This window comes from Microplitis mediator, chromosome 5 (genome assembly GCF_029852145.1).
Source record: "Microplitis mediator isolate UGA2020A chromosome 5, iyMicMedi2.1, whole genome shotgun sequence".
In the NCBI taxonomy this organism is placed as follows: domain Eukaryota; kingdom Metazoa; phylum Arthropoda; class Insecta; order Hymenoptera; family Braconidae; genus Microplitis; species Microplitis mediator.
The window spans coordinates 2190193-2214891 of NC_079973.1; the positions used below are offsets into that span (position 1 = coordinate 2190193).

At 33.2% G+C, this 24699-nt stretch overlaps 3 protein-coding genes across 6 annotated transcripts; 1 reads left to right on the forward strand and 2 right to left on the reverse strand.

Annotated features, from left to right (window-relative positions):
• Window positions 1-2042: 2042 nt before the first annotated feature.
• Window positions 2043-7609, forward strand: LOC130669145 (transmembrane 9 superfamily member 2). 2 transcript variants are annotated; one of them, XM_057471875.1, is made up of 11 exons: window positions 2043-2445; window positions 2640-2707; window positions 2807-3036; window positions 4160-4287; window positions 4378-4821; window positions 5100-5256; window positions 5327-5504; window positions 5578-5737; window positions 5796-6059; window positions 6761-6932; window positions 7010-7609. In XM_057471875.1, the coding sequence occupies exons 1-11, from the start codon at window positions 2329-2331 to the stop codon at window positions 7075-7077; spliced, it is 1986 nt and encodes a 661-aa protein (XP_057327858.1). In that variant the 5' UTR covers window positions 2043-2328; the 3' UTR covers window positions 7078-7609. The 2 variants fall into 2 exon arrangements, with proteins under 2 accessions (XP_057327858.1, XP_057327859.1); XM_057471876.1 differs by having other exon boundaries at window positions 5112-5256.
• An 84-nt stretch (window positions 7610-7693) lies between these two features.
• Window positions 7694-13289, reverse strand: LOC130669143 (apoptotic chromatin condensation inducer in the nucleus). Its single transcript, XM_057471874.1, has 9 exons — window positions 13130-13289; window positions 11050-12760; window positions 10913-10979; window positions 10718-10834; window positions 10458-10644; window positions 9929-10134; window positions 9625-9855; window positions 9271-9531; window positions 7694-9157 (listed from the first exon to the last, which is right to left on the reverse strand). Exons 2-9 carry the CDS (start codon window positions 12756-12758, stop codon window positions 9038-9040), a joined length of 2898 nt encoding a protein of 965 aa, XP_057327857.1. The 5' UTR covers window positions 12759-12760; window positions 13130-13289; the 3' UTR covers window positions 7694-9037.
• Window positions 13290-13813: 524 nt separating this feature from the next.
• On the reverse strand, window positions 13814-23212 carry LOC130669076 (CD109 antigen-like). 3 transcript variants are annotated; one of them, XM_057471752.1, is made up of 19 exons: window positions 23062-23212; window positions 22838-22930; window positions 21151-21230; window positions 20784-20976; window positions 19790-20014; window positions 19404-19654; window positions 19004-19334; window positions 18497-18924; window positions 18161-18425; window positions 17967-18086; window positions 17841-17895; window positions 16899-17121; window positions 16455-16759; window positions 15966-16384; window positions 15548-15907; window positions 15094-15474; window positions 14515-15015; window positions 14342-14444; window positions 13814-14258 (listed from the first exon to the last, which is right to left on the reverse strand). In XM_057471752.1, the coding sequence occupies exons 3-19, from the start codon at window positions 21213-21215 to the stop codon at window positions 14059-14061; spliced, it is 4425 nt and encodes a 1474-aa protein (XP_057327735.1). In that variant the 5' UTR covers window positions 21216-21230; window positions 22838-22930; window positions 23062-23212; the 3' UTR covers window positions 13814-14058. The 3 variants fall into 3 exon arrangements, with proteins under 3 accessions (XP_057327735.1, XP_057327737.1, XP_057327736.1); XM_057471754.1 differs by lacking the exon at window positions 16899-17121 and adding an exon at window positions 17474-17615; XM_057471753.1 differs by lacking the exons at window positions 22838-22930; window positions 23062-23212 and adding an exon at window positions 21472-21506.
• Between the last annotated feature and the right edge of the window lie 1487 nt (window positions 23213-24699).

Here is a 24699-nt window from a genome sequence, read left to right on the forward strand (position 1 = left end):
TAATTCTGTTTTGAAGTACCAGGGGATGGATCTTTTTGCGATGCCAGTTCTGATAATTCTTCAGCAAAAGATCTCTGGCTTTTGGTTCTCTTGGGCCGCAGCGGGTCTTTGGGAGGTCTCTCAGATTCTTTCAAATGAGGGTGAAAAGCCGTGAGTCTGTTGATGATGTGGTTTGATTTAAACTTTTCTGCAGAAGTTCCTTCTCCGTCTTCATCGCCACTAGTGTCGTCTCTGATGAACCGCAATTTCTTACGTAAATTCGGTAACTTATGTTTAGGAGCTTCTGCAGAGTCATCAGCGTCGGAACTCAGGACAGCAGAATTCATTTCTTCAAGACGTCTTCTACATTCGATGTCATACGACGTAGAAATAAGTGAACCGCGGACGCGTTTTATCGCCAGCTTTTCCACCACATACTCGTACTCATTATTCGCACAACCGGTGAACGAAACTCTTCTTGACCTTTTGGGAAATAATCTGCGGTACAGTTTCACAAAAAAATTAACTTCTTCCTCCTCTTCATCGCTATCGCTCATTCTTTAGTATTTTATTTATTTAAATATGAGATATTTTGATTATTAATTTTCCCAGTTGTAATTTTTTATAAATTTTGACATTTATTTTGAATCAATTAATTTATTCCAAGGTACGGCAGTAACTTCATGTCTATCAGCACAAAGTTCATGTGTAATAGAAATTTTTAAGGCTGGGCCGTACTACAGAATTTTTAAATTTGAATTTTTTTTTAATTTATTAATCAGTTGTTATTACAGAAATTTTTACTGCTTCTGAAAAAATGTCAGACAAACTTTTTCGGGGGTAATACTGTCCACCCTTAAGGGTCAGTTTTTAATACCGGTTTTTTTTTATCTATATATAGATATACCAGCAATAATAATTTATACTCGGTTTGAAAAATTGGCTGTAAAATGCAAGTGATACTGAAGTTAGCTGACGTCTAATAATTTTTTTATTTTTGTTCAAAACTATAGATTACAAAAAAAAATATTTGGAAAAATTGCATATACAGTATTTTTAATTTTCTACCTGTGCATATTTTTAGTTTTTTTTTTTTTTTTTTAATAATGAATTGAAAAAAAAGTAAAAATTTTTAATTATCTGTTAACTTCAGGATCATAATTGCAATCATGGAACAGAGGCCAAGTAAATTTGAATTGAGTTTAATTATTACAGAAAATATTTTTAAAAAAAATCAATTTTTGTTTTTTGATAGAAATTAAAATAAAAATTTTAGAAATAGTTTTTCAAAATACTGGGGACTGAATACTCTGTTGTTAAAAATTTTAAAAAGTTCAGGGCATTCTCACTATCCTCCATTTTTTTTTAAATATTCAATGACTCAACTGTTATAAATTCAAATAATAAAGTAAATAATTGTAATTGCAAGTACATTAATTTTAATGATCCTGAAATTTACAGACGATTAATGATACTGAAGTTAACAAACGTCTAATAGTTTTTGGATTTTTTTTAAGTCGATAGATTATAAAAAAAAAAATATTCAAAAAAATTGCACTTATAGTCTTTTTAATTTTTTACGTGTGCATTTCTTCAGTTTTTTTTTTCTTCAAATTTAATTGTTCAAAATAAAATCCGAAAATTTTTAATTGTCTGCTGGCTTCAGGATCATAGACGATATTTTTTTTTCTACATAAATTAAAAAAAAAACTAAAAATATGACATTTAGAAAATTAAAAAAACTACACGTGCAATTTTTAAAAATAATTTATCATTTTAAAAATAATCAGACGTCCGCTAACTTGTGTCATTAATTTTAAAAATTTAAATATTTCCATTAAAAATTTTTGAGTACTGGTTAAAATACTAGTGATAATTTAAAAAAAATAAAACAGGAAATTCAATTTAAATTTTATCAAAAATTTATCCAACGAAAAATCAGTTGGGAAGGGAGTAAGAGAATAGTATTTATATTTATATATACATATATAACATACATAAATTAAAAAAACGCAGAGCTGTATATGTCTCTTATCTCTCGTGTTCCAAGAGGTAGACACGTCAGTGTGTTGGTGTGTAGGTACAGTCCATGACGTGTCATGGCAGCGATTGTGATTGTGGAGCCTACAATTGTGTAGTAGTCATTACGTCGTTTTAGTGAAACTATAATTTTTTTAACCTGACAAATATATTTATTATCACAAGACCTAAAAAACAAACTGCTTTCGTTTTTATGTAGTTATTGGAAGACTGCGAACAAGTATCAGCATACATCAATTAATTGTTACATACTCAATACATACTTACTATTATTATCATTTGATGTAACATCAAGATTATATATGCACCATGTCTTTTCGGCTGTTATACATTTTCTCTATAATAAATACTGTATGGACGTTTTATTTGCCGGGCTTAGCGCCGGTTAATTATTGCAAAGTTGGTGAAGGAACTGAAACATGCAAAGTAATTTTTATTTTTATTTATTTACTATTATTATTAATTTTTAAATGACATATTTTATTTTATTTAGTAGTTAATTTTTATTGTTATTTTAATGTATGATAATTTTTGCGTGACATAAATTTTATACGCATGATTGAATTATTAAAATATGTCTGGTATAAAATTATATTAATATTTTTTTAATCTCGTTTCAGTCTGATATCAAATTATACGTTAATCGATTAAATACTGAAGAGTCAGTCATACCTTATGAATATCAATAGTAAGTTTTATTGCGAGGTTGATAATAAAATTTAATTATTTACTGATACTGATTATGGTGATACTGGAAATTATATTTTATTTATTTATTATTGTTCAGCTTTGACTTTTGTGTGAGTGATGACAAACAATCACCAGTTGAAAACTTGGGACAAGTTGTTTTTGGTGAAAGAATAAGGCCGTCACATTATGAACTGACGTTTATGAAAAACGTTACGTGTCAGAATGTTTGTACAAAGACATACACTGGCGGTGATAGAGAATCGGAAGATAAATTAGATAAATTACGTGAAGGAATACGACTAAATTACCAGCATCATTGGATCGTTGGTTTGTATATTTATTTTATATTAATTAGTTATGATAATGATTATTTTTATTGTCAAAGAAATCACGGCTTTAATTAACAGTTGATTCGGGTTTGTATGAGTGATTACATGTGGATGTCAATTAGATATTTTTCACTGGAACACCTGTCATATATTAATAGGAAAGAGCCGGAGACCTAAAGATATTTAATTTATAAAAACGGTTTTGTCCTGAATAGGGTAGAAGTAGCATTTTTCCACTGCTCCTTTTTTGGACATTTATTAATTTTTTAATTAATGAAAAAATATAAAAAAAGTCTGGTTGCAATGACATGATAAAAGTATCGTTGAATAGATTTTAAAAATTAATTATATCAGTACGTATTTTGCGAATTATTTTATTTGAACTTTTCAAGTGTCAAAAACTGACACTAAAGTGGTCGAAAACGGTACCTCTACCCTGTACTTGCTGGGCTTATCAGTAAAGTTGGTGCAAGTCTACTTTAGACAGTCCAAGAGATAGATGGCGAATTCTTATCATGATGTTGAAGAAAGTTTCCAAGTTTGCTGTCATATTTTAGAAGAATTCTATTAAATTTTTAAAAGTACAGCCGATTCTTTTCTGCTAATGTGTGGTATCACAGCGAGAAATATCAACATGTCGCTCATACGAAGTTTAGAATCTCGAGTAACTCCTAATAGCAGAGTTTGCTTAGCAAAAGTTTCCTTGAATTTTTCGTCAAATGTCCAACTTCGGGCTTTTCCGTTTTCGACGACAATTTGTATACAATTTTACTACCCGAATTTTAATGCAAATTCACTGAAAAATTTGTATCCAAATTGTCGTCAAAAACGGAAATTTGACGCAAAATTCAAAAAAACTTTTATTAGGGTTTTTTTCTAGTAAAAAAAGTTACCTCTAAATTGAGGAAAAATTAACGGAAAATTTATCTTTACAACTTTTGCTGTCAATGTCGGCAAATTTTGGTAGTTTAAATTGTCAAATTATTTTCAATTTCAAGCTAAAGTTGCTATCAGGGACCTGCCAATTACACAGATCAAAAAAGATCTGTTAATAAAAAATATAATAATACATCGTACAATTAATTGATAAAAATAAACAATAATAATGTTATTTTTATTAGATAATATGCCAGTAACGTGGTGTTACCCATTACCAAATGACCCAGAAAAAAAATATTGCAGTACTGGTTTTCCAATGGGATGTTTTCTGCGGGACTCGAGATCTTCCCAAGAAGGTTGCAATCCAAACGTATGTATTTTCAAAATCAACTCATAAATTTAATCGACAAAAATATATGAGCTGACTTTTATATTTTTCATGATTTGTTTATTTTTTTAGTCAATGTACGACAAGCCGAACACACTTTACCTTTTCAATCATGTGGACTTGGAAATAACGTACCACAGCGGAGAGAAAGAAGAGTGGGGCTCAGGATTCAAAGACAATGGAGGCCGAATTATTTCTGTCAAAGTAACGCCGCGTAGTATCAAACATCCTGAGAATGGAGTTGACTGCATGTCCAAGTACCCGCTGGATATTCCGGCTGATAAACTATCTAAGGACCAGAAGCTATCAGTCACTTACACTTATTCTGTTAAATACGTCAAGGATAATACGATCAAGTGGTCGTCGAGGTGGGATTACATTCTTGAGTCGATGCCGCACACGAATATCCAGTGGTTCAGTATTCTTAACTCATTGGTCATTGTGTTGTTCTTATCTGGAATGGTCGCCATGATCATGCTGCGAACTTTGCACAAAGATATCGCGCGCTACAATCAGGTAAATAATATTTAAAATTTTTTTATTACTCATTTATTCAAGTATTTTCTTTTAGATACTTCTCTATCACAATATTCAATGACAAAATTCTTTTACAAAACTATTTCTTTTACTAACAAAATGAAATTATAATACATAATTTAAAATAATAAGGGGTTGGATCATCTGCAATACACTTTTTAAATTAATCTATTTAATTTGAATTTAAAATTATAAACATGTGAAAAGAATTTTGCTACAGGGATTGTGATTTTTGTGTCTGTGTTGCGATAACGCAGGCTTATTTTCAGATCGAGTCTGGTGAAGATGCACAGGAAGAATTCGGCTGGAAGTTAGTCCACGGTGACGTCTTTCGACCACCGAGAAAGGGAATGTTACTCGCTGTTTTTCTTGGCTCTGGTGTTCAAGTTTTTTTTATGACACTAGTTACACTAGGTGCGTTTTCAAAAAATTTTATTGTTTATTATATAAATATTTAATTTAATTATTTTATTTAAATTAATAGCATTCGCATGTTTGGGTTTTCTTTCACCGGCAAATCGAGGCGCGTTAATGACATGTGCTATGGTACTGTATGTCTGTCTTGGTACACCAGCTGGTTATGTCTCAGCAAGAATTTACAAAAGTTTTGGCGGGGAAAAATGGAAGACAAATGTTTTATTGACAGCAATGTTGAGTCCTGGGTAAATTCAAATTATTTAAATATTTAAAATTTAATTAATAGTCAGTTAATTTAACTAATTATTTTTTTTTTAGAATCATCTTCAGTTTATTTTTCATAATGAACTTAATTTTCTGGGCGAAAGGAAGTTCAGCAGCAGTACCCTTTAGTACACTTGTCGCTCTACTCGCGTTGTGGTTCGGAGTGTCAGTACCTCTGACATTCGTCGGTGCATATTTTGGATTTAGAAAACGAGTAAGTGTAAAAAATAATTATTTACGGAAATGATTATTATATTACATTATATTTTTAGTCATTGGAACATCCTGTGAGGACAAACCAAATACCCCGTCAAATACCTGAGCAGAGTTTCTACACCCAAGCGATACCTGGAGTTATCATGGGCGGTGTTTTGCCATTTGGATGTATATTTATACAATTATTCTTCATCCTCAATTCCATATGGTCGAGCCAAATGTACTATATGTTTGGATTTCTATTTCTGGTCTTCTTGATACTTATAATTACATGCTCAGAGACTACGATACTTCTGTGTTATTTCCATTTATGCGCGGAGGTAAATAAATTATTAGTGTTCATAAAATACGTTCGCAATTATAAGGGAGGACGGGGTGTTGCTTACTGCGACAAAGGGGGTCGGAAAGTCATACGTTTCATATTCGTAAATATATCAATATTTATATTCATATATTTCTGTTATAATGGGGGGGAGGGAGTCTAAAAAAGTAAAATTTTGCGTGACGTACCCTTATAGCACAGTTTGCTTTAGCAAAAGTTTACTTTACAAAAGTTTCCTTGAATTTTTCTTCAAATTTCCATCAACTTCGGATATTTCCGTTTTTAACGACAATTTGTATGAAACTTTTTAAACAATTTGACGTAAATTTACTGCACGAATTAGAATGCAAATTCACTCAATTTTCAGGCAAATTTTTACATCATTTTATTGTTAATTTTTCAAAAATTGTAAAGTAATTTTTTACTGTAAAATTGTAGACAATTTTAGGTATAAATTTGCTTACCTTCTGAAATAGTCGGAAGGAAAATTACTGATTTTTTTTTATAGTAAAAATTTACCTTTGAATTGAGCAAAAATTAACCGCAAATTTTTCCTTCCAACTTTTACTGTCAAATTGTCAGCAAATTCGGGCAGCAAATTTCAGGCAATTTCAATATCAAATTACAGTCAATTTCAAGCTAAAGTTGCTATTAGGGAATAGATAAATATAATTGGATATTAATTAATTTATTTCTTAGGATTATCATTGGTGGTGGAGAAGCTTTTTGACATCAGGATTCACGGCAGTTTATCTATTGATTTATTGTATTCATTTCTTTGTAAAAAAATTAAATATCGAAGATGGGACTTCAACATTTTTGTACTTTGGATACACTCTTATCATGGTATTTTTGTTCTTCCTTTTGACTGGTGAGTTTATAATAATTAATTATCTAATTATATTTTTAAAATAATAATTATTACTCATTAAACAAATTTTTTTTAAGGCTCAATTGGATTCCTTGCGTGTTTCTGGTTTGTAAGAAAAATCTACAGTGTTGTGAAAGTCGATTAAAAGTATTTTAAAATAATCCCGCGGTGAGTTATAATTTAAATTCCGTGAAAAATAAATAATAATAAAAATCGTTTGTCCGGTTGACAGCAGTTTCAAACTTTCAATAATTATAAAATTAGTACCTTCTTATTATTAAATCAGTATTTAAATTATTTTGTTACAACGTCACTTTGATAATATATAAATATATATTTTTTACAATTAAATTTTTTATACGCATTTGAAACTGGTGTCAACTCGGCAACGTAACAAAAAAAATCATGAGTGTAAGGAAAAGTGTGAACGCGTTAATGGAGTGCGACTTAATAATTAATTAATTATAGAAAGCTTTACCTTATTACCAGTTACAAAATTTAATTTTGTTTTTTTCGTTACTTTTATTATTAAAAAAAAAAAAAGGTAATTAACTGAGATCGTTAAAAAAAATTACATGTACAAATTGGAGTCTAAGTAACAGTTAAAATTTCTATCATTATTATTATTATTTGTTTATCATATTAATGAATAAAAATGAATTATAAAATCTAAGCACATTTTAAAATTTTGTAAAATAATCAAATAAATTAATATCATTTTAACTATTAAGTGTTAATATAAATAAATGATAATCAATAAGTATTTTTATTTATTTATTTATTGATAATTTATAATTCTACACTTATTTTAGTACATGAGACATTTATGTACAGCAGGTTTTTAGCACTCACTTATTAATTAGATGATAACTTTAATTGTCTATTTGATTAATATAATTTATAAATTTAGTATTTAGTAAAAAAAAAAAAATTGACATTTAACGCTTTGTTACAACGATTAGATTGTGAAAAAACAACGAGACATTTTATCCATTTACACTTATCACGAACTAACTTATTGTATATTTATTTATAATAATTTTATAACTACGAGTAATTATTATATTTATAAATTATAAATCTCTTACTCGCTGTCTGTTGTTATAAAAAACAAAATAAGTGAAAACAATTACAATATTATTCAAAGTCATTTATAAAATAATTATTGACTTATTTTTATATTTAATCAAATTATTGCTAAATTTTAATTCCTGCTGATCTTAAATTTTATAAATGTACTTTTATTATTTTACTTTATTTTATGACAATTAATAATTATCAGCTTAAATAATTTTATCATTAATAAATATATATTTATATTTATCAAAAAAAATAATTTTATAAAAAACAAAATCAATATAATCGTCTGGCTTGATTAATTTTTTTAAATAATATTATTATTTATAGCAAGAAAAATTCTTTCGATATAAATATACTTTTATATATTTATCGACTGCTATATTATTTGCTAATACAAAGTCCCACGTTGTGTCCTGACGTTTATGACGAGAATCGCCAAAATCAATATCTGCATATCCGCATACCATTGCGAATTATCGTATAGATTTGAATCAATCACATAAATACCGGCCCGATTCAGGTGAATTCAGTGATCGTTTGTGAACCTGTAAGAATCACGTTTTAATGCTAGAGAAACTCCAGGACAGGATATTAATTCAGGAGCGTTCAGGATTATTTTTTTTTTAAATATCAGACATGCACACATCAGGTGTTTTCCTTTTCCCCATCTTGTAATTTAATTTCCCGCTGACTAAAAATAACATCATCCAGAATAAGGAAACAGTTAACGGGAATTGTAAGTTTTTTATTGCACGGACGATTAATTGTTTAATGAAAAGTGTAAGCGGTAATTATTTAAATTCAAATAATTGTAGGTGTTATTTTTTAGAGAAATAAAGGCAGGGGTTCAGTTGAATCGCGTTAGTAAAAGTATTAATTAAAAAAAAAAGCTTTTTATTAATAAATTTTAGAAGCGCGTATTGATGGTGAGGACAAATTAGCAAAATGTCGATGAAACGAAAGTTAAAATAGAGTGAGAGTTAGACTGAAGAGAGGAAAGAGTTAAGATAAGGAAGGGTGTATATTTATTTTCTTGGACTGCGTCGCCGGCGATTATCGCGATTTCTTTCCGCGCGTCGCATCTCCTCCAATCTACGCGCGTGCTCAGCCATGTGTTGCCGTCGCATTTCTTCTTTAACAACAATCTAAAAAAATTTTGAATTTTATAATTTATTTATTTTTATTACAAGTCGAGTAGTTGATATTTTTTATAAGTAATTGCGCAACTGGTACCGTTAAAATAAATATTTTAACAAACCTGCTCGTTAGTGAGCGGTAGCCAATATATGCACGGCGTAGCCTTGGTCTTCCTAAAAAGGTCGTCGAGAAGTTTAGCTGGCGGCGGGTCGTCTTCTTTCTTCTTAAACTTCCTCGCCGGCGGTGGCAAGTGTTGATTAGCTGCCGGACTGCGACTTCTCTGCCGTCTTTTCTTTTCCATTTCTTTTTTTTCCCGGTCTTTTTCTTTCATCAGATGGTGCCCGTCTTCTTTACCCAGGTCCCATTCTCTCACTACCGTCACCTGTGCAAGCATTTAAATTTTAAATAAACATCTAATTACACTACTGTTATATAACGATATATATGTATATATTAAATGTCAGAGATTACTTGCCTTGGTCGTTGAATTTGTTTTCTCATCGCGACCCCATTCCTGCTGCCAAGCGTCTGCTGCTGTCATGGGCTCGGTCTTCCGTAAGGGCACTTGGTCTTTAGATGACTCGCGCGCCTGCTCCATTTCTTCTTTCGTCGCGTACTCAACTTGGAGCTTCTTTGGGTTTGAAAGCGGCCAGGAAATACCATGAAGTGCCTGTCTGGTTTCAAAAGCTTGATCTTCATTCGAGTACTGAAAAATTTAAGTTTTTAAATTTCTGGAGCTTGATATTTTTCTCGAAAATTTAATAATAAAAATAACAAACCTCTACAAAACATTTCGACTTAATTCTATCCATCCAAAAACCATTTTCGACAATACTTCCAGTACGTGATAACAATTCTTTTATTTGATTTAAAGTAAACGGTCGCACTAAATTTTTAATCAATAGTACACTTGTAGGCTGTGCAGGTAATGGACTAGGTGATTTTGTTGGTATGTCTTTGACGATTGAAATTTTTCGTCTTGCAGCTAAAAATTAAACAACAAATTTTTTAAAAATTATTACTATTAACGTCTAACATGAGCGTGAATGTATCAGACATCAGATAAATTTCGTTATAAATAAATAGGGTAAATAATTTTAAAAAAAATATTTATAAAAAATGCACTTGTTAATTTTTTAATTTTTTAAATGCGCATTTTTTAAAATTTCATTTTATTAATTATTTACTCTATTTATTATTAATTTTAAATTTGTCTGATGTCTGATACCTTTACACTCATTTTAAATTACGTGATATTTAATAATAATAATAGTATTTAAAATATGAAATGAATTATTATATATATACCTATATGATTATCAGATTTAGTAACTTCTAATTTCGTAGCTTCTCCGTCTTCCTTCGGCTTCTCCATCGGTCCCTCATTCGCGCTGTGACGCTTCTCTTTTTCTCTACGTCGATCACGATCCTCATCGTCGTCTTTGGACAAACGGACCTCGCTCATAGACAAGGGTTTAGCTCCAGGTACCAAAGCCTTTTAAATAAAATTAAAAAATAAAACAAAAGTCGGAATAATTAAATGGCGAATAATAAAATTTTCTTAGTACCTTAAGGGAATCTGTTGAAATCGCGAGTGTTGGTGCCGTGTCAGTACTCAGTGTACCCCAGCGACGTCTTTTTGGAATGACAGATGCTTCAACTTGACCACTGCTTACGTGGTTCTCCTGCAATAGCAAATAAATTATTAATAATGTTACAAAAAATAATTAGTTAATTATAAGTAATTAAAAAATAAATTTTACTTTATTGTGACTGGCGTCATTACTATCGACCTCTGGTTTCTCTGGTTTTTCTGCCGTAACTCGTGAGCTAAAATAAATAAATCGTTAGTTTTTATTGAAAAATAAAAAATAAAAAATATGTAAATATGAAATCTTACAATGATCTTTTTAAGTTGACTTTGTTGGGTTTGGTTGAAGCCGGGATCACAGCGGCAGCTTCGGATTTTTCAAGCGGAGGAGTACTGGGCTCTTTAGTATTATTGTGTACCTCGGCATCGATCTCAGCGATGCTGTCATTCTGATGCGACAAAACGATTTCCGTCTCGGGAGAACGATCAGTAGCTTCAGTGGCTTCTTGTGCGAACGGTGACTTCTCCGGAGTGACTTCCAGCTTTATTCCCTCCTCCTCTTTGTCGCTCTTTCTCACCTGGTCGTCATCAGACTCCGGCGTATCGGAATTCGACGAGTCTTGATACTTGTCGCGATGCTTCCTACGACTGGTCCTTCGCATCCTCTTTACCTTAGACTTAGGCTTGTCATCATTTGAATCCGAAGACTGAGATCTCCGTGATTTTTTTTTGTCCTTCTCGTCTTCACTGCTCGTGTCCTTGCGAGCTGGCTCTGCCTTAGCTGTAGCTTCTGGTTGATCTTTTGCCGAATCATCTTTGTCCTCTTCAGGCTTTTCAACCTTCTCAGCTTCTTCCACAACCTTCTCATCATCAACGACTGCCTCTTTTTGTTTCTCACTATCAACCTCCGGTGACTCAACTGCTGTCTTTACTTCAGTTTCTGTTTCTTCAACATCAGCAGGTTCATCACCGACAATTTTTTCTTCAACTGCAGTCGTTTCTTTAATTTCAACAGTTGGTTCTACAACTTCCGTGGCTGCTTCTCCACTTTCCGTGTTCGTCTCTCCAACTTCCGTGGCTGCTTCTCCAACTTCCGTATCCGTTTTTCCATCTTCTTTAGCAGTTTCTCCGACTTCCGTCGTCGTGTCTCCAATCTCAGAAGTTGTCTCGACGATACCAGTAGTTAAATCATCAGTCTTAGAGTTATCCGGCTTAGAATCATCAACAGGAACCTTGACATCATTGAGATTGGTGTCGGTATTGATGCAGCTGGTATTCGTAGAGGAATCATTGGTCTCATCATCAATCGCGTCACCACGCGGTGGTCTATCTATGTTTTGTTTATCATCAGACAATTCCGCTGAAGCATTTTCGGACGGGAACTCCTTGCAATCACTTACCTCTTCGCCGGAGTCCCGACCAGGGATCGTTGACGAGGGATCATCAGCCGGTTCATCACCAACGTTCGTTGTCGTTGTCATCTTAAGTGAAGACGACGACGACGACGCTGGTTTTTCGTCAGCCGAATCAGCCTCCTCAGCGATACCGCCCTCACTGCCGCTCTCCTGCCACTTGCTTGTTCTTTTCCTGCTCAACGACACGTCCGAAGTTTCTGATAAATTTCTCTGTCTGCATAATTTAAGTTTTGGTATCTCGCCGGGCGATGCATCAGCGCGGGCTGCTTTCCAAACCGAGCCACCGTCTTCCATATCTTGATCTTCCTGCTGCTTGTTGGCAACTGACGTGTTATTGTCCGTTGACGATACTTTCTCAGGTTCCTCAATAATTGTTTCAACATTTTCGCGGTCTTTATTACTGCTATGTAACCGCGTTTTGTACGACGATACTGTTGATTCTTTATCACTGCTTGTTAATGTATCAACGTCATTACTATTTTCACGATCTGGTGATGTCGACGGTGATCTTTTGGCACGTCGACGTGTTGATTTGCGGGTCGGTTTCTCTGTTTTTTTTTCTGGCGACGATTTTGATTTATTTCGCTCGCTCTTGCGCCTCATATCTATAAATAAATTATTAATATCAATATAATAACCAATCAATCATCAACAGACTTCATTTTTTTTTTTTTTTTTAGACAAACACACGCCTAACTTTGATAGCAAACTAAACACTTGGAGTAATGTCTCAATAACTCGGGACTCAGTATTATTTGAGGATTTAAATAGAAGGTAATTGTAGTGGAGTGTAAGTGGAGATTAAAAATAAATGTCGGATATTAAAAATAATAATTGGCGATTAGGTTAGTTTTATAATAAACGAGCGGCGTATTTTTGATCCGGGTTTAAATCCGTATGTACATGGGAAAAAAAAAGTTTGTGGTTATTTTGAATTATTGATGCTGAGTTAAAATTTATGTTTAGGTACTTACTTGTGAAGGTTTGTTGACTGTGAGTAATAAATATATTTTATGTTTTGCACCTTCAGTGATTATTTTTAATAATTATTGTTAAATAGAAAGACGCTTCTCAAATAATTAAGAAAAAAATTTCACTTGTCTTGGACAATTAACCCGAAACTATGGGGATTATAGAGGGAGTAATGATTTAGATTTGAACTTACGTGTGCTGCCTCTGTTGTTTTACTTTTTAAATAAAAGGCGGGAAGGGTTTAATATTTGAAATTTTTAAATTATCGAAGATTTGAAATTATTAGCAATGAGTGGGAATGTAGGAGATATGGGACAATTTAAAAATTTATGAGTGTGAATGTCACTGACATGTGTCAATTTTTTAAATTTTATTCTACTTACATATTTTCATATATTTATTCAAAAATTTAAAAAAATATAGATCCAACTTTTTTTTTATTAATTAGTTTTAAAAAAAAATTCAAAAATTATCAGACGTCGGCTAACTTAAGTTTTACAAATAAATTAATGAATTTAAAAAAATGCGCGTACTGATTTTTCAATTATCGAAACACGTATTTTTTTATTTTTACTTTACTTTTTAATTTTATATTTTTATTAAAAAATTTCAAAAATTAAAAATTGTCAGCTACATCGACACTCATTATTTTATTCTTAATGAATAATAATAATAAAACTAAATAATTAAATAACAACAAAAAAATATTTATTACTGCTTATAAATAGTGAAAAATATTTCATATAAATTTTGTTGTAATTTACATAAAAATAATATTAAATATTTAATATTGTTAAGAATAAGTATCTTAATAAATTTTTTTTTATATAAATGTAAATACTTATCACTTTGATTATCTTACTTACGTTCGCCTAATAATCTATATAAAAATCTATAAACTAATACATAAGAAAAATTAATATAAATAAAATTATAATTTTCGGAGTAACAAAAAGCCGAATAATAATACAAAGTAATTGTATATACAGAAATATGACTGCGATCCAGAGCCTGGTGTGTTGTATTTTTCATTTCCGGGTTGGCCGACGCACAGGTTTTCGCAGTCTTCTTCCTTGCAGATGTCACAGAGTGTCGACATGTGAGGTTCATAAAATACCCTGGCTCTTCTCGCTGAAAATTTTTTAATTAAATAAAATTAAATAATCACGACAATTGAATTAAAGAGATAAATTAATTAAAAAATAATTATTTACATGAATCATAATAATCGTAGATAGATACAGGTACTGGTTTTTGTTTAGCGACCTTGTGAGTTCTGTATGCTGATATCGTAGGACAGTATTCTTTTTTAATCATCTGTAATTAATGGATTAATTAATAATAATGATAATTATTAATTAATTTAATTAAGTAAAATTTTTTTTACCTTATCAAAGTATAATACGACCATCGTATTGCCGTTTTTAGTTTCAACTCGCTTGACATTTTGCGATACTTGTAAACTAGGAAGTGAGTCCATGTCAACAGTGAAACCGGAAGGAAGACTCACTTCCATCACAGCCATATTACTCTCATTAGATTCTTTAGTGGGTACAAATCCGGAGCAGATAGAAAGTTGTAAATGATTTTCATTTGAAATTCTGTCGACCTGGGGATCTAGAGTAAACAGCGGCCAGGCGCCGGTGACATTCAAGTTGTAATGAGTGGAGACTTGAATAATAGCGAAACCCTGTCCAGTTGCTGTAATATTTACGACACGAGTTTTACGAGGTAGAATGTGTTTTTGCAAGATCATCGCATTGTCTGCGTTGATGTTCATCTGACTCTGTCCGCCTCCTTCGTACTGGATTGTTATCGCGATGTTGTTAGTCCTCGTTGATAATTTCTCAGCGAGTTTCGAAAGCGCCAGTAGACCGACCACCGTGTCCTGTTTTTTTAAATTTAGTGTTTTAATTAAACAGTAGTTTTTTTTACTTATAAGATTTTATATTTCGCGGTAAAATACCTGAGTAGAAGAGAATCCTCCTTCAGGATTTCTTTGCTTGACGAGCCATTTCATAACCGCTATTGAATCGCTGATAAGATTCTTACGGAGGTAAGTTAAGAGAGTGTAAGAAGTCATCTCGACATCCACTGATCGCGGTAGGGTATCAAACCAGGGATTCTTATCGTCAACTGGAACGGGTTTGCTCCACCATTTCAAATCATCTTTAGTTGTCGCTCGAGACTCTAATGAATTAAACGCAGCATCTTCGTAGGGATGTCTCGCTAAATTTAATACGTAAGTACACAAGCTCAGTGCGTATGTGTCATCTAGACCTTCCATGTTTGTCACGATGTAATCAACGCCTTTGTTGATCGTATTTCTATACTTTCCTTCAGCATCCTACGATAATTATTAATTAATTAAGACATTTGTCAATCTACGCTGGGAAATAATTGGAAGTAAATTTTCTTACCGGGTTCTCGAGGAAAGCGATGAGAGAAAATGCTGTTAAGGCAAGACCTTTAGACGCGCCGCCTTGCATGTCGCGATGACTGACGTGACCAACTTCTGGGAAGCTTCCATTAGGAGCTTGGACGTTTGATAACCACAGGAGAGCTTCGTTGATAATTCTGTTTTCGATAGTAATGTATTCGGCTGCTTGTTTGAATGATCGTGCGACGAATGCTGTTAGCCAGGTGCTTCCGCTGGTGTCGGACTCTCCGAAAGCACTAAATGATCCATCTTTGTGACGATAAGTCAATTCTTGTTGGTAACCAACCTCTAGATATTTCAGCGCCTTGCCTTGAATTGCTTGAGTCAGTTGATTTGTATTCTAAAATTTCGAAAATATTATTGACAGTGAAAGGAAAATTAATAAGATATGAAATTACCTTCAGATAATTCAAGATGACAATGTTGGGGACGAGGTTCAACATGTTTTGTTCCCCGCATCCAAAAGGCATTTTAATTAAATTTGCTAGATTGGGAATACTGGGCCCCAAAATATCTCCGACAGCTGAAATTTCAACAAACTCCGACCCGGGAACGAAATTCTTCGGGATATCGACAGTCAAATTTGTCTGGATGTTCCTTTTTTCTCGTAGATCAATAAAGACGGCTTTGTTTCTGTACTGCGTCTCTCCTTCTGCCTTGACAAGTAATTTATGCTCGACACTGTCACCAGCCATTTTGCTACTAGCGGTGGCTTTTATGGTGATGTAGCCTAAATCTCTAGGTATTATCATGAACGATACGCTAGATCCAGAATTAGCTTTTACGTCAATGCGTTTCTTGCGGAAGAGTTCAAGTTCTAGTCAAGTAAAAAAAATAAATATTAATTACAGCGATTTAGAATAAAAAATATAAATGAAAATACTTACTAGGAGTGTCATGGACTTCATTAGAGACTTCCGCAAATTCAAATTGTCCCGCATGCTCAAGTACAACATCAGCCGTCACATCTTTATCCATGTAATTAAATACAACAATGGGTACCGCGACAATTTCTCCTCTCATAACCGAGTACGGCAAATCTAGAGAAATGAAGAAGGGCTTGAAGACTTTGAGCTTGCGGGGGACATCAATGAGACCCAGTCCGTAAGTTGAGTCGACAGAAAACGCAGTGAGGACCCAGGAAGTTATCGAATCAGGTACATTGCGTCTTATAACAGCCTCTCCTTTGTACCTACATCATCAATAATGTTTTATGACAATAATTCGAAATAAGCAGTGACAGAAAAAGAATGATAAGTGATAACAGGATGACATGTTCATGCATAGATAAAAATAAACGTAATGTACATGTATAGTATAGAAATAAATACCCTGAGGAAGAGTTTGTGAAAAGCCAAGTGCTCGAGATGTCATGCATAAGGAAAACACGGGGCTTATTCCATACAGGAGTTGGGATGCGTGAAAATGCATAAGGACCAGCCAGTGGCGGTCGCGTCACTAGTCTGTGCGTGACTGGGGGACCAATATCTGGTCTCAGGGTGGATGCACCATGAGCCGAACCTCGTACTCTACCTTCCAGATATCCCGGCTGTCCTGTAATCCAATTCTTTAGCTTCGTATATTTACACACGATTTAAATTTAAACTCCCAGCGATCACTGATCCCACAATTGATCCTCATCAAACCATTTAATATTTTTTGTTAATTAATTAATTAATTACTTGTTAGTAAATAAGCTGATTACTCTGTTATTCGTTAGTAGTTCGATAATGAAGTGACGTTAGGAAGCATTTATTTATTCTAAGGGTCCTAGAAGTTGAGAAGATGAGTAGTAGAAAATAGATAAGCCAGCGTATGATTTTAAGAAGATAAAATTATTTTTAATTTAAGTGTAAAAAGACAGATATGATTATTGATATTAAATAATAAATATAATTGGCATTACCCAGCGTCAAGCGATTGCCAAAGCCACGTTTCGGGGAAATTCTTGCGTACTTTCGGCTTCTCAGATGGAAATGCGACTGAGTCGAAACTGCTCGCGGGGATGTGCAACATCGATTCCTCCGCAAAACTAGTTCGGTAGTATACTACGCATACACAGATTATAAACCATTGTTAAAATGTAAATTTATCTGCTCTATATTTGTTCAACCGAGCTTGGATGGTTAAACATGTCTTTGTAAACAATAGGAAATTTATAATTATTTTTAATTTATGGTTTAATGCTGCGATTAATGAGTGACTTAGTTAGTCTTGATGCGAGATGCAATCAACGAGTTAGTCGGTATATCGTTAATTAGTTTTTTACTTACGGATCGGATAGTTCTCGTGGATGTAAGCGTTTGTGAGCACAACCGTTCCAATTTTCTGTAAAAATAATTAATTAGTATTTTATTGTATTGCGTAATTAAGATGTAAAAATAATTGGTGATATTTACGTGGAAAACGTCGTCAGCGGTCGCTGATCCAGGCCTCCAGAATGACCGTTCGAAGGCCATGTCCGAGTAAGGAGACTCTTCCACCATATCATAGGATTTCAATTCCTTATTTACTTGATCCTGGATTTATTGATAAATAAAATATTAATTACGGTCATTAAATATTTAAGGTTTTGATAAAAAATAAAACATACGCGAGAGATATCGTTGCCTGATTTCAACAACAAAGACCTTTGATCCACTCCCAAGACACCGATATACGAATTAGGTTTCGCTGAAATCGTAACATCGACGGCTTCTCCAGGCTGCGTTTCTTCGGTTGACATTTTTATGTCAACGAAATTCTGCAGAGTTCCTTCTAACTCGACATCCAGAGCATCGGCAACAATTTCACCGTCTTCTCGAGTGTAATAAACAAGAACATGAGCCGTCGGTGCCATGACATAAGTCGCCAAAAATCTAAAATTCATTGAAATATTTATTCGATGATGCTCTGACATGATCAATCAGAAATAATTTAAGACAAGTACCTGAAAGAAGCGACGTGTTTGTCGGAAACTAAAACAGAACCGGCATTGAGTATGTCACCTCGACCCAAAATTTCGAAGCTCAAATATTTCAGAGGCGCGGTTGAATTAATTTCTATCTCGACCTCGTGGTTAACCATCGGCTTGTCAGTTTTAACAGTCGCCTGAATAAAAGTGTTGCTGGGTGACATCGCCTGGTTCGTCGCCGGGAACCACTCGTGCAGATTCAAATACTCGGCTTCGATATTCAACGGCGAGGCATCCTCGCTAGAATTATTAGGCGGGTAGAAGTCCAGCTGAACCATTCCGTTGCTGTCCAACATTCTCGTGATGTTCGTGTAAGCAGACTGGTTGTACGTGTAGCCGTAACTTATTTTAACCGGGTTGTTGTTGTCTCTCACTGGCGAGCCATCGTGATAAGTTAATTTGATCTAACAATAAAAAATAAAATGTAAATTATATCAACCGGCTCTAGGTCAATTCAGCAGATCAGATAAATGTCTTACGTACAAAAGCAGTATATTTTAAACCAGGCTTATAATAGTCCGATGTCTTTATTAATTCCATTGTGTACTTATGCTTGTGCAATGTCATTTGCATTGAAACATTTTGCCTTCTTCCAGTCAGTCCGTCCTCGACAGCCACCTCCAGTTCAATGGGTCTTTCATATTCATCAGTAAGTCTCAACTCGCTGGCGATATCAAAATCTACGGTAACTTTGCCGTCTATGGGCACAACTTTTCTTATGGGCGCTTGGAAAATCGGCTGGAGTACTCCGGAAAATATATCTGGGTAGGCTGTGATTGTCGCTTCGCCTTTCACTGGTTTTCCATATGTGTATCTGTCATCAATCATTGCAGGTTTCATTATAAATAATTTATTTGTTAGTTACTTCATTTAGTTGACTTACTTAGCAGATACTGTGGCGACTATTTTTCCTTCTTTGAAAGTCGCATGCTTGGGAGCGTTGATAGTGACTTCAAATTTCGGTAGCACGTACTCGGCAACCTGGAACTCCTTTTCAAAGGTCTGGTCAACAACATTCGCTACTATCTTCCAATCACCGAGAACTGGTGATTCAGATAACTTCAACTCGCCGCTAAATATCCCGCGGCTTATTGGCGGGCGATTCCACTGCTTTATTCTATTTCCATTACCGTCCTACAGTCGTAATTTAATTTATTTAATTAAGTAAAGTATGAGATACAAAGACGCAATAAATATAAGAGTAAACAAAAAAATTAAGAACTTGAATTAATGAAATTAAATATGTGATAAAAAAATTTGTAAACTTGCCGTGATATAGACATCTAGTTGCCGAGTAAGAGCTGGTCTTAATCTAGAATCTAGAACTACGCATCGGAATAAAACTTCACTGCCGGGTTTGTAGATCGCTCGATCTGTTTGTATGAAAACAGAATAACTCTTGTGTACGTATTGGAGTGATGTTGTATTGGTGAAGAGCAAACCGGAGGTACCGCGAGCTGTTAATGTGTACCTTCCAGGACTCGTATCGCCGATCTGTTTTTTTAATATTTTTATCAGATTAGATCCATTTTTTTTAGTTTTAATAAATAAATTTATTTAAGGGACCACTAGTGAAGTTTTGAAAAAATCAATTTTTTTTTCATATTTCGATAGTCTGTAGCTTCAAAAATAACATACTCAAATTTCTAGTGCATATCTCGAATAGTTTTTTCGAGTTACAGCCATGAAGAGCAGCCGCTTATCGGTTCTCGAAAATATTTTTCAAAATTGCTGCAGTTATAACTCAAAGACAAATCATCCGATCGATTTGATTCAAATTACAGCTTCTTTTATATTTTTCTCCATACCACGAATTTCCAATTTTCCGATCAAATAGAAAATGTAATTTTGCCGGGCAAAAAACCATCAAATTTTCGCGCGAAATTTGAAATTTTTTTTAAAAGCCCCGTTATTTTGTTAAATTAAAATTTTTTTATTAGCCCGAAGGTCATGGTATAGAAAATACCTTCTAGTTTAATAAACTTTTTGGTTTTTTTGATTTCCTGCACTGTGACGTTGCTATCACTGTACCAGTGGGGGACTTGTTTTGGAGCCTTGGGAAATTGCGAATAACTCGCTGAGTTTTGAATTTTTCTGTCCAAAAATTTAATCTTGTATTCATTACATATCCACAAATATATCCTTAAAACATTAAAACATTCTATCCAGTAGTTTTCTTTTAAAAAATTCCCAAAAATCATCGTTTTTTCAGGCGGTCACACTAGTGGTTTCCCTCAATTTTATTAAATTTTAAAATTTTTACCTCAAGTTTAAAGACCCGAGTCGTGTATGGCTCAACAACGTCTTCGTGGAAGACCCTAAATTTTTCATTATTATCTAATTCTCCATCTAACTCGACGGCTATTGTTACCGGCGTTGATATTCCTGTGGTGCACACGGCGACGTGGTATTCTGAATTAGGACGCACCACTTTTGGAGCAACGACCGTGTAGTATCTGCAGGCAAGGAACATTATCATCATTTTTTTTAGTGATTATTATTTACGCTCAAGATGACAATAGACTACACACTTAATATACATGTGTGTGTGTGTGTGTGTGTACATAAAAATGTTAAAGTGTAAGTATGAGTTTACAAATACTGTTACTTAAAAAATGTTGTGTACGTACGGTTCCGCTGTCGTTACGACGACAAAGCCACACAGGAGCAAAGAGACAGTTGTAAACTTCGTCATCTCTACGCCTAGTTTCTGTAAAAAATAGAAAAAAAAAGTCGCATTAAATTACTTTACACAAAATAAAAATTTCCATCGCTTCCTCGTCGACTTTTTTATAAAACTAATTTAAATTAATTTAAAAAGAAGCGGTAGTTTATTTTTGCAGTAAAAAATTTAAACGTTAATAAAAACAGTAGATTTGCATTGAATTTTTATGGTCTCAGTTAATTTAAAATAGACATTATTTGCTTTTACAACAACAAGTACTGCCTACTTTCTATTCACTGATCATCACAATCGACGTTAGCCAGTGAAAATAACCGCAAGTATTGACGTGATCAACCCGCGAATCAGTATTACGTATAATTGAATTCTCACCAAACAATTCGCCGTTAAATTAGTAATACTTTTTGCAGAATAGAATGCTATTAAAAATAATGAAAAATGAAAAAAATAATTGTCGTAAAAATTAATCAATAATTCCCAGGATAATTTGTCGTGTGGTAAATTATTTTAAATAATAATTACTATCTTAGTATTGAAAAACATCCGGGACGTTCTCGTCCACGCTTCCATGCTTCTGTTCTTTCCTCATTACGTGACCTTTTCAATACATATCCGGATGGGAAAACCCGATTTCCTAGAAGAACAAACGGCCACATGGTCCATCGACAACAATTAAATCCACACGACATATATTTATCTATATATTTACTTATAATCATAATTATTAAATGTTACATAACAAACTCTTGCTATTTTTATTTTTAATTATCAGATCGAGTTATGCGACACTGTTGCGATATTAATCAAAACTTGTTTTTTTTTTTCATCGTGAAAGCACTTTATACATTTTATTGAGTGTATTGAATAAGTGGGCCAAATTATTATTACTATATATAAATATATATATGTAAGTAATGATGATTAAAATGGCATTTAAAAATACCATAGCAGATGTCTTTAAGGATCAATGACCTTGTTACCAGAGTAATCAGCATAATAATGAGGTCAACAGTATTGTTCGCATGTTCACATACTTTTAACCCATTTAATAAAACGTTATCACTTGTATTTATGCTTACACGTGTGTTTGTATCATTTGCGCATTCATTATTTCCCGGTTCTTAACGAGTAGACGTCCAATAAATCACGAGTATATTTAATAATATTTATTATTATTATTATTACTGATTGATTGCAATCGATTAATGAAAAATATTTATACTTAATGGTGTAGTAATTCGAGACATGACGTAATGGGATTTAAAATCCACTCAGTTGTGTTCGGAGTATTCTCTTAATCTTCAAGGGTAAGTGTAGGAGGATCTAGCGAACCGGTTTTTTTAAAAATATTTACATTCTTTTATAGTTGATGTGGAAAAAATAATAGCGTTTTAATCCCACGGTATGAGTAAATAAATTTTTTATAGTATGCGTAGACGTTACTCTTGAAATACTAATCAGGAAAGCCCGTTTTGGAAGTGAAAATATTTGATGAATAACAACAACATCATGTGAGAATTAAATCATCGCTCTAAATGGTAAGAAATAAAATTTAAACCATAGGTTGTAAACAGAGTAATAAATATATAATTTTGTGTTATTTTTAAGTTTATTATTTTTGGAGTATGACTCACCTGTGCAGGAAACAGGACGCACTTAGAAGCCGATCAACACGACGGCTTCCTTTTATAAAATTGTGTCAGTAGTTTAAGAAAATAACAATAAACCTGTTGGGATATTTTTTTATTAAAACATTTTAAATTCAAATGGAGGTGAGACTAAAATTTAAACACTATTATAGCAGGCGGTAGTTGATAAAAATAAGAAAATATATGGAGTAAAAAATTTTTTTACGCACTCAGTGGATGATGATAGTAATAAAAAATGATAGGCAGGTGTAGAAACGAGCTCGCGAGCTCTGAGACTGACGATGTACTGAATACTAGCGAAACACTACCAATCAAGGCATCAAGACGGGGCCGGGCCGTAGTGTCCGTGGGGACTCAGAGAAAACAAGTCTTCTCCTTCTCCTTTTTAAATTATTATTATTATTATTTTATATATTCTCAGACTCTCTCGATGCCCACCTGTAGACTGTAGACTATCTCTCGAGTATTATATACGAGAAAACTGTACCGTTAACATCATTTGCTTTTGTGTGCTGACTGGTGCTGACTACTAAAGCTCCGGACTCCAGCGACGTTTACTGAAAGACTTAACGTTTATTACAGTATCAATTATTATTATGATTTATTATTATTTTAGTAACTGTTTAAGCTCATTGTTTATTACAAATTACCCTGGTGATTTCAATGCTTACACTTAACTTGAAGTTGTTTAGACTAATATATCACTTTATCTTATTAACTATTTTATAAAAAATTTCTAATACAAACCGTTTTAAAAAATGATATCCTTGATTTTATTGAACACTTTGGATAGAAAAATTTAAATGAAAAATTTTGAATCTGGAGAGACTATTAGATCTGGTGCAAATGCCGTAAGATGGATAATGGAGGCAGGGTCATCTAATTGTAAAGACATCTTGGCTGTATGTCGACCGGTCATTTTTTTTTCATCCTGTGTACGGATTATCATCTCACGATACTTTCAAGACTCCTTAAGTGTAAGATAATAAAAAATACTGGACAAAAAAAAATTTTTTGATTGAATTTCACAGAAACATGTCCTGGTCATCTTGATGTAAAGTCGATGGACATCTCTTCTGTGTTTATCGGTTGATTTTTTTTCTTTTCTGCCTACTGATCATTCCACATTATTTTTGAGGCTCTTTTAATGGAAAATATTGGAGGAAAAAAATTTGTTGAATCCTAGAACATTCACAGAAACATGTGTCTGGGCATTTCGATGTCATGTCGATGGACATATCCTCGGTGTGTCCATCGGTTGATTTTTTTCTATTCTGCCTACTGATTATCATCCCACATTTTTGAGGCTGTTTCCATGGAAAATAGTAGAAAATACAGGAAGAAAAAAAATTTTTGGGTCCTAGAAGAGAAGAATTTTTTTTCATTAGCTTCTATGTGCTAGTGTTTGTCCCTTTCCTGATGAAGACTTGCCTGATACCCGCGAGGCCTTCACCCTGGTGGAAATTTTTCTGACTTTTCTCTGAAAAAGTCTTTAGAACTTTAGAACCGAGTTTTTCAGAGAAAATTCCGAAAAATTTCCACCAGGGCAAGCATCCATCGAACGCCTTAATTTTGGCCAGGATAGCCGTCTAAGAAAATCTATAGAAATCCAATGGAAAAAAATTTTTTTCAAAACATTATCAAAAACATGTGCGTCTGGACAGTGTCTAGATCATGTCTGTACATCTCTTCTCTGTGTCGATCGAATTTTTTTCTTCGGTCCACTAATTATTGGAAATATTTACCACAAGTATTAAAAAAATAACTTACTCTCATTACTTCCCATTACATAAAAAATTTCAAAAGCCGACTGATAATGATGTTTTCCTCTTCTCTGATTATCGATC